The 10,069-nt window shown below is 35.3% G+C and overlaps 2 protein-coding genes across 2 annotated transcripts in view; both read left to right on the top strand.

Moving 5' to 3' along the window:
- The window catches only part of LOC107699615 (serine/threonine-protein phosphatase 2A 55 kDa regulatory subunit B alpha isoform-like), a gene marked incomplete at its 5' end in the record, with an annotated part of 11,236 nt that extends 2,468 nt beyond the window's left edge, over positions 1–8,768 (top strand). Inside the window, 7 exons of the mRNA XM_016500934.1 lie at positions 1,279–1,444; positions 1,831–1,943; positions 2,032–2,209; positions 3,244–3,408; positions 3,533–3,702; positions 5,823–5,914; positions 7,527–8,768. Of these exons, the coding sequence (XP_016356420.1) occupies positions 1,279–1,444; positions 1,831–1,943; positions 2,032–2,209; positions 3,244–3,408; positions 3,533–3,702; positions 5,823–5,914; positions 7,527–7,806 (1,164 nt within the window). The remainder of the gene's footprint in view (positions 1–1,278; positions 1,445–1,830; positions 1,944–2,031; positions 2,210–3,243; positions 3,409–3,532; positions 3,703–5,822; positions 5,915–7,526) is intronic.
- A 938-nt stretch (positions 8,769–9,706) lies between these two features.
- The window catches only part of LOC107699644 (BCL2/adenovirus E1B 19 kDa protein-interacting protein 3-like), an 8,907-nt gene continuing 8,544 nt past the window's right edge, over positions 9,707–10,069 (top strand). The window contains exon 1 of the mRNA XM_016500964.1: positions 9,707–9,813. Within this exon, the coding sequence (XP_016356450.1) occupies positions 9,759–9,813 (55 nt within the window). The 5' untranslated portion in view covers positions 9,707–9,758. The remainder of the gene's footprint in view (positions 9,814–10,069) is intronic.

The raw sequence follows: 10,069 nt of genomic DNA on the forward strand, positions 1-10,069 counted from the left end.
GCAGATAATAATAGTAGTAGTAGTATCTTTTAATAATAATTACTATTACCTATGACCAACAATATCTTAAACACCACCACCAGTCCTAAGTTCAGTTAAAATGACACATATGCATTCATTCATGGTTACCAAGTTTTAGTTCTAATCACTAGTTCTATCATTAAATAGTGCTTAATTATCATTATATCATAATATAATGCTTGATTGGCTGAAGTTAAGAGTCCACATTCAGTTATTTAAGAAGCTGCTCCATTTTACAAAGATAAGCTGATTGGGTGCAATCATGTGTGTGTGTGTGTGTGTGTGTGTGTGTACTTACTTAACCATATTTTGGGGACAAATTTGTACCCAAAAGTGAGCTAAACCTGACAAAATCTCCAAAAACCTCTCTTTGGGGACGTCCTCATTTGTAAAACTGGTATAAAAATAAAGTAAACAGATTTTTTTAAATTGTAAAAATGCAGAAAGTTTCCTGTGAGGTGTAGGGTTGGTGTAGGGCGATAAAATATACGTTATAAAAATAAAGTAAACAAAGTTGTTTTTTTTTACTTTTGAAATTGTAAAAATTCAGAAAGTTTTCTGTGAGGGGTAGGGGTGGGTTTAGGTTAAAAAGTGTATAACTATGTATATAAAAACAATATAGAAGTCTATGTAATGTCCCCATTTAGATAGCTAAGTAAACGTGTGTGTGTGTGTGTGTGTGTGTGTGTGTGTGTGTGTGTGTATATAAAATAGTATATCAGTTTGGCGAGTAAACAAAAAAATGTACTAGCCAATTTCGATTATATTGCCAAGGTGTGCGTAGAGGGTTGTCTGATATAATGAGCACTGGATCTGGTTCCAAGTTTACATTAAGACAATACATGGCCTTTTGTTGCTTGAAATTGTTATTCAAAATGCAATATATTATTTATAGACTATTTTATTATTTATTAACATTATTAATTAGGTTTTATTTTTATATGTTTAAATAGTTAAAATTTTAATAATTTTGTTATTTGCTTTTGTCATTTTTATTAGTTTTTTCTTTTTAATATTACTGTTTTTAGCTTTATTTGTATTTCAGTTTTAGTCATTTTAGTACTTCAGCTTATTTCTGCCTTAATTGCAAAGGCAACATTTCATTTAAGTTTGTCATCTAACATTTAGATTTTTTTTTTTTTTTTTCAGCTTTGTTTCAGTTAGCTAGTTTTTTTTATGTTAACAACCTTGAAAAATTGCCAGCATCATTGTAATGCAGGATGTTTAAAAGGTCATGTGACATCTGTGTCCTATCAGAGTAAGAGCCTGCCGCAGTTCCGCGCCGAGTATAACGTCTACAGCACGTTCCAGAGTCACGAGCCGGAGTTCGACTATCTGAAGAGTCTGGAAATCGAGGAAAAGATCAACAAGATCCGCTGGCTTCCTCAGAAAAATGCTGCACATTTCCTGTTGTCGACAAACGGTGAGCTAACAGATGAAATGCACAGATTAGTGTTATTTTAATATTACTTCTATTATTCATATTTTGAATTAGCTTTCATTTTAATTTTCAAGTTTTAATAATTTATGCGTCCTTCAATTTTATTAGTTCTTTTTAAAATATTTATATATTTTTTTAATATATCAGTTTTAGTAAATTTAGTACTTAAGTTTAAACATATTTAAATTTCTTTCCCAAGCCAACATTTCAAATTTTTTTGTTCATATAATATTGCATGAAAATGATTTTTAGTAGTTCAGTTAATAATAGCAACACTGGTACAGTCACATTCACACATTTATATGTGTAGGTTGCTCTGTTATCAAATATGTTGATTATTCAATGCACCGTTGTTTTCTTGCATGCAGATAAAACCATCAAGCTCTGGAAAATCAGTGAACGAGACAAGCGACCAGAGGGTTATAACCTCAAAGAAGAGGATGGCCGCTACAGGCATCCATCATCCCTCACAACACTACGGGTGTGAACACACTCAAACCACACGCACACATTATGAATTGTTAATGCATTAATAAGTCCATACGAGTAACAGGCTTTGCTCCGCGCAGGTTCCAGTGTTCCAGCCGATGGATCTGATGGTGGAGGCGAGTCCACGGCGGGTTTACGCCAACGCTCACACCTACCACATCAACTCCATCTCAGTCAACAGCGACAATGAGACGTATCTGTCCGCTGATGACCTCCGGATCAATCTGTGGCACCTGGACTTCACTGACCGTAGCTTCAGTATCCTGTTTATTCATACACTACTGTTCAAAAAGTTCTGAAGGATTTTGCTCACCAAGGCTGCATGTATTTTAGTAAAAATTCTGTGATGTTGTGAAATAATATTACGATTTAAAATAACTTTTTTGTTTTCTATTTGATTATATTTTAAAATGTAATTTATTCCTGTGATGCAAAGCTGAATTTTTGTTTAGCAGCCATTAATCCAGTCTTCACTGTAACATGATCCTTTAGAAATCATTCATATTTTCAGGGAAATAAGTCGCACCTGCTCAAAAATTGCATTGTTGAGAGAAAAAACACAGCTAAGTTGCATCAGTACATAGGTCAAACTTTATTTTTACATTCAGAAATGACGTAAAATGCCAGTAAATAAAATGTTATAAATACCGTAAACATGTATTTTAGTTCCCCTCACTCAACAAATATTAAAATTTAACGGTAGCATTATTAATAATATTTAACAAATCTTTGAATTTAACGGTATTCAAAACCTAACAGGAATGAAAAATTAAGTATAAACTAAACATAAATTAGTGACATTCATTATAAACAACATTTATTATAAACGCCAAGCGCAAATTAATTTATTTAAAGCGAAACTATCAGCGTGTGGGAAATGTTTCAGATGATAAAAAATGCAGCTTATGGAAAATATACTAATAAACCGTTGTGCTGCTACATATTTTTGTGAGAACCATGATTTTCACATTTTTTCAGGATTCTTTGATGAATAGAAAGTTCAAAAGAACGGCATTTTATTTGAAATAGAACTCTTTTGTAATATTACAAATGTTTTTACTGTCACTTTTGATCAAGTTAATGCATGCTTCATTTCTTTAAAAAAAAAAAAAATTAATCTTACTGACCCCAGTTTTTTGCAGTTATATTATATAACACGTGAACGTTTCATAGTGGTTAATAAGGCAATTGCTGAGCTTCCTTTTAATTATTTTTCATACTTTTTACTCCTAATACACACTGGTTCACATTCTTGTAGTGTATCTGAAGTTTGCCCTTAACCGCTGACTCAGACATTGTTGATATCAAGCCGGCCAACATGGAGGAGCTGACGGAGGTGATCACGGCGTCAGAGTTTCACCCGCTCCAGTGCAACACGTTTGTGTACGGCAGCAGCAAGGGCTCCGTGCGCCTGTGTGACATGAGGGCATCCGCGCTGTGTGACCAGCACTCGAAATGTCCGTTTCTGAAGTTTCACTGCTCATTAGACACACATAATGACACTTTGGTTGATCTGAGCTGTAAACCTGTCAGGAGGACTTTTGTTGTCATGTAACTCATTTATCATGCGTTTCTGTGCAGTGTTTGAGGAACCAGAGGACCCCAGCACACGCTCCTTCTTCTCCGAAATAATCTCATCCATCTCAGACGTCAAGTTCAGTCACAGCGGCCGATACATGATGACCAGAGATTATCTGACCCTCAAGATCTGGGACCTTCACATGGAGAGTCAACCGGTGGAAACCTACCAGGTGCTGTTTCTGTCTCTGAGGCAGATTTGCTCTTGAGAAAATAGTAATCCATATGGCTTTGGGTGTGCCAAAGCTAATCATTTTAAAGGATTAGTTCACCTAAAAATTAAAACTGTCATAATTTACTCAGCCTCATTGTTGCTCTAATTTGTATGACTGACTTCTGGGACACAAAAAGAGAAATGCTGAATATTCTGGTTGTTTTATCCATGCAATTACAGTTAATCTGGACTGAGGCTTTTAAGCTTATAAAAAGTGCTTTGAAAGTACCATAACATTTCATAATTTGATAGGTTGATTCAGTCTGAGTTGATTTATTCTCGAATCATGCTGATCTGGTTTTCAACTTCAGCTCACTGCAGCGGTGAACACCTTTCTGGAGAGGAAGTTTATCAATGAGTAACAACTGAAATCTAAGCTATTTTATGAATTCAGGCCATTTCAGAAGAACTGCTTTTATAAAACAATGTTTGACCTTGAACGCTCTCTATAACTTATAGTTCTGTCATGACAACTCTCGAAGGGATTGGCATGGTAATGTACATGACAATGTTAATGTATTTGGTCTTGGCGGAATAGATCTGCTACGCTGCTGCGGCAGAGCAAGTACTGAGACTTGCTACTGCCAATACATCCACAACATGCTGCTGTGAGCATGTAAGAAATACTGCTGCTGCACATATAACACATATGAATAACTCCCATATAGCATACATGAATCACCCCGTAGCAGATCTATACAGGTGGAGCTGGGGAAGGTGAAGGGTTTCTGAAGTGCGCTGCCAACTGCTACAGCAAACAAAAGCCAGGTATTTGAATATTGAGCAGCGAGCTCATTGGCTACCGATACAGGAGAGAACCAATCAGCTGCCATGTGACAATGATGTCGCCAGGTCAGAATGAGCTAGACCTATCAGACTGCGCCAACGAGAGTTTCATGCCAGAACTCTCTATTTATGTAAAAGAAACATCCAGGAGATTCTTTAAAGTTTCTTTTTTCCCTTAGAAGAAAGTAAGTCAGAGAGTTTGGAACAACAGAAGGGTTAGAAAATTATCATTTTCATTGTGTGTTAACCAATCCTGTAAACCAGGGGTCTCCAAACTCTGTCCTGGAGGGTCGGTGTCCTGCAGGGTTTAGCTCCAACTTGCCTCAACACACCTGCCTGGAAGTTTCTAGCATGACTAGTAAGATCTTGATTAGCTGGTTCAGGTGTGTTTGATTAGGGTTGGAGCTGAACTCTGCAGGACAGCCGCCCTCCAGGACTGAGTTTGGAGACCCCTGCTATAAACAATAATAATTTAGCAACATTGACCACTAGGTGGTGTCAGGAATTTATTTCTTGATTATCTCTATATAGGTATTTTGCATTGCATGATAATATTGTTTTTCCATATTTCAGTCGGAAAAGCCATCAGGATTTGATTGGATTATGAAAAGTTGGATATGATGCACTGGATTAATGACATATTGCAATTACCATGATTATAATTAATTATAAACTTAATTACGGCACTTTGGATTCCGAAATAATTATATGCCGAAATTAATACATGAGCGACTTCGCTGTTTACATATATTTTTATGTCCTTGGCTTATTTTCTGTTGACATTTCAACTATCCTGTATCAGTAAGAAATTATGATTAGTGATAATTATAGGCAATATTAAACACAAATATGTACAGCTAACTTTACCTAAAAATGTATGAATGGTAGTGTAGTACAATTCAGTGTCAGTAATAATTTCTGAGATGGAATGAATAAAATTAAACTTGCTCAATTCTCTAAATACATTTGAAAATGAAAATTGTTTAAATATAATTTTTGCATGTTTATTTAGTGAAAGAATAGTGTAGAAAGCATGGCTACTTTTTTTACAGTGTTTTACTGTAAAAATATATTTACATTAAATATATTTATATTTTAAATATATATATATTATTTTTTAAATATATTTAAATGTATTTAAAATGTACTTATATTTACAACATTTTACTTTTTTGGCTCTGAAGAAAAAGTCAGGGTTTTTTTCACAGAAACTATCAGTAATATTTTATTATTTAAGTACTCACTCTCTCTCTCTCTCTCTCTCTCTCTCGCTCTCTCTCTCTCTCTCATCAGGTTCATGGTTATCTCAGGAGTAAGCTGTGCTCTCTCTACGAGAACGACTGCATCTTTGATAAGTTTGAGTGCTGCTGGAGGGGTGACGACAGGTGAGGAGATGTGACTCACATTCAGTAGTAGCGTGAGAAGCCATCATGACGTTTCTGTTCAGCTAACGGGCTCCCGCACATCCTGCTAATGACGAAAGCCTCTTTGGGCGCGTTTCAGTTCATGATAAAAGCAAATACAAGGCAAACCTCCAACTGGCATGAGCTGTGTGTGCGTCCGGAGAGAGTCTCTGACTGAAGCTTTTATCTGTGACTAACAGAGTGCTTGTGTTTACTGACACACCACACCGTTTCAGGAACTTCCTCCTTTTCAGCAAAGTACAAGAATATTTATGATACATTCAGGGTTATGTTGTTGTTTTCTGAAAGAAATTAATACTTAAGCAAAGCATTTAATTGATCAAAAGTAACAGTAAAAACATTTATAATGTCAATATTTCTATTTACAATAAATGCTGTTCTTTTGAATTTTCTAGAATCCTGAAAACTGGTTTCTATAAAAAAATATGAAGCAGCACAACTGTTTTCAACATTGATGATAATCAGAAATGTTTCTTGAGCAGTAAATCAGCATATTAGAATGATTTCTGAAGATCATGTGACACTGAAGACTGGAGTAATGATGCTGAAAATTCAGCTTTGATCACAGAAATAAATTACATTTTAAAATACATCTAAATATAGAACAGTTAATCGAAATTACAAAATTAAAACAGTTCATTTTTCACAATATTACTGTATTTACAGAATTTTTGATCAAATAAATGCAGCTTTGAGGAGCAGAAGAGACTTTTCAAAAACATTAAAAAAAATCTTACAGATCTCGAACGTTTAAATGGTTGTATAATAAAATTCAACAAAACTGAAACAAAATGAAACTTTTTATTTTGCACAACATCTATTCAGAATTCACTAAATATGTTTGAAAGCAAAACAATTTTTAAATATAGTTATAAATATATTTATATTTACCTCTTGTTTATTTAGTGAAAGCAGTGTAGAAAATATGGCTACTTTTTTTATTTTATTTTTTTTTACAGTAATGCAGCAGTGGCTTTTTGGCTGAAATTATAGTTTGTTTTTCCTGAAAAAAGTCACAGGAAATACATAAACTATATATATCAATCAGTGTATTTAATATTTTGAATGTTATTTTTATATTTTCTGTTTTCAATTTAATCTTAAAGTATTAGTAATTCTGTTATGCGTTGTCGCTTTTATTTGTCTTTTAAATATGTCTATATAGTTTTTATAAATTATATCAGTTTCCGTTATTCTAAAAAATCAAGTTAAACTAAATGAAAAAGGGAAATGCTGAAATAACTTTTCTATATTTTAATAAATAATAAATAATATTTTCTATATTTTATTTTAGTTACAGTTTTTCATTTTAAAGAATAAATTGTTTAATGGTTTTATGTCATTGGTTCAATGGTTCATTTCATTTATTATGTATATTTTATATATATATATATATATATATATATAATAAAATATTATATATTTATATCTCAGCTCTACATTTAAACATTTTGGTAATAACAGTTAGTAAAACAGCTTTTTTTCATTACCATAGAGAGGCTGTTTTTCCCCTTATAAAGGAAGAAAATATTAAGCCTCATTATCTCATAATTTTTCATCTCTCCGTTCACAGTGAGGTCATGACGGGCTCCTATAACAACTTCTTCCGAATGTTCAATCGCGACGCCCAGCGTGACGTGACCCTGGAGGCCTCGTGGGAGAACGGCTCCCCCGGCTGCCCGCTCAAGACCTGGCGTGTGTGCACGGGGAGCCGGCGCAAGAGGAGCGAGATCGGCGTCGACTGCCTGGACTTCAGCAGAAAGATCCTCTACACCTCCTGGCATCCGCAGGATAACATCGTTGCACTGGCGACAGTCAATAACCTTTACATATTCCAGGAGAAACCCAATTAGGGATTTCAAACTGCTTCGTCCCCATTCCTAGCTGCAGGAGTCAGGCGGGATACAGGCCAAGCACAACGTCTCTCCTGAAACTCATAGTCTTAATATTAACCACTGTAGTACAAAAAAAACTTTGGTTTATTCTGTTATGTTAATTGATACACTGTAGGCCGGTGGAAGGGATTTTTAGTTGTATTACTGTATGTATTTGTTTGGTTTTTTTTTGTTGTTTTTTTTGCACCTTGTCCGTTTTAGCTTTAATCAAAAATATCACTGGATTATCAACATGCAATCAAACTGACTTGCATGCAACCCACAGAATCCTGTTTAATAAGTTTGCAGAATCATAATTAATCAATTCGACTCCTCACGCACTGATCTCTCCCTTCTGAACTCAGGCCTGGTGCAACGGGACGTTTCCTTCAGCAAACACTCTCAAAGTCTGACGCCTGACATTCGTCCACAAGTGCAATTGACTTGAAGCAGGGTTCCCAAATAGCTCCATTATTCCCTACGTTAAATCTCTAATGGGTACAACTAATCGTGGCATTAATTTTATGCAATATCTTAGTCTTTGAGGAAAGGGAGACTTTTGAATCGGTCTCTTTTAATTGTTTTGTAGAGAGCCACGCACATGTTTTAAATCATAAGTAAATGTTTGTGCAGATGTGCATGTTTTATGATTTTCAGCATCTTTTGATGCGTGTCATTTTATTTGCAGCTTTTTAATACAGAATGGTTCCTATGAGGTAAAGAATGCTCTAGATATTTTTATATGAATTTTCGAAAGTTGAAATTATGTCCTTGACAGTATTCAGTGTATTAATGCTGTTGATCGGTGCAGAATGGAAATCAGAGTGTTTACATGGAAATATCAGGCCTGCTGTATATGAACAAACCCTGAAGTATGTTCCCTTTATCTTAATAGTTGTAAAACCCAAAATGTAAAATAAAACGTAATTTTAAGACTGGAAGCTAAACTTCTTGGGGTCATTTTTTTTTTCCATTCGGAGGTCAGTAAAGGAAAATCCAATTAAATGGCATTGTATTATATACCAGGTAAGGGAAAATTATACAGAGCAGAATCACTCATCTTTAAACATCTGCCCCACATTTAGGTTAGCAGGAGCAAATAGGACACCCTGAAATGAATCTGTGCCTCTGCTATTTTAGGAGTTGGTGATCTCTGAACCAAAGTAACGGGGTTTTAGGTTGTTATAATGGCAGTACATGTAAATATAGATGCTGTCTATCTTTACATCCCCAACTTAACCGTGTAATAATGATTATATAATGTGTGTATAGATAGATGATACAGACAGAATGATAGATAGATAGATTATCTATCTGTCATTCTATCTATCTAGTTAGAACAACAGATAAATGGATGATACAGATAGATAGATCTATCTGTCTGTATCTTATATGCCTCTACCTGTGTATATTGTGTACAGAAACGAGAGCTTATTTTAGAGTTTACTTACCTGGATTTTTTTTTTTTTTGCACTTCTGTGCAGCAAATTTCATTTATTTAGTACTTTTTTTTTATTGCAAAAAAATTCAGATGACGTTAATGAAATACAACTTTGCATACATTACACATAATGTATCAACAATGCATCCAGTGTCATCTGAACATATGGAAGAGAAAAGAAGAAAAAAAAGTTGACACTGACTGCTAAAAGAGAAAGATGCATTTAAATAGCTTTTTTTTATGAACAAAGAAAGGCAGGAACAGAACAAATAAAGAGAGGATTTTTCAAAAATAAAAAAAAACACCAACACAAGTATTAATCACGGTACATGAAAGATCTCATATCTCTTCAAAAAAGAAATACATTTTTAGTACAGGCATTATTAAAATGTCGCGCCTGCGCTCAGCGGCCGCAGATGCGTGTGCGCGTGCACGAGGAGCGGGCGGGAGCGTGCCGAGTTGACGGACGCGAGCGAGGACGAGAGGCAACATGTCCACCGCAGCCGCCGCGCAGCTGAACAGCAAAGAAGAACCGGGACTCAACGGTAAACCTCCGTCTGTATTCCTGCAGGGGAGAACTCGGGAGGGATCCTAATGTCGCTTTAAACCTTGTTTGTGTGTGTTGTAGTTTTCTCTGGAGCTTTAAAACGCTCTTATGCAACATCTATTGTCTTGTCTCACTGAGCTCAACGGCTGGAGTTTCCTCCTCGCTCATAAAGGGCGGGAGCGTAAGATGGCGTCTGAGCGAATGAGAGTGAAGGAGAGCGGGAAGCGGGGGGGGGGGGGGGGGTGGAGTTGCTT

Source organism: Sinocyclocheilus anshuiensis, unplaced genomic scaffold (genome assembly GCF_001515605.1).
Source record: "Sinocyclocheilus anshuiensis isolate Anshui unplaced genomic scaffold, SAMN03320099.WGS_v1.1 scaffold714, whole genome shotgun sequence".
Classification (NCBI taxonomy): Eukaryota; Metazoa; Chordata; class Actinopteri; order Cypriniformes; family Cyprinidae; genus Sinocyclocheilus; species Sinocyclocheilus anshuiensis.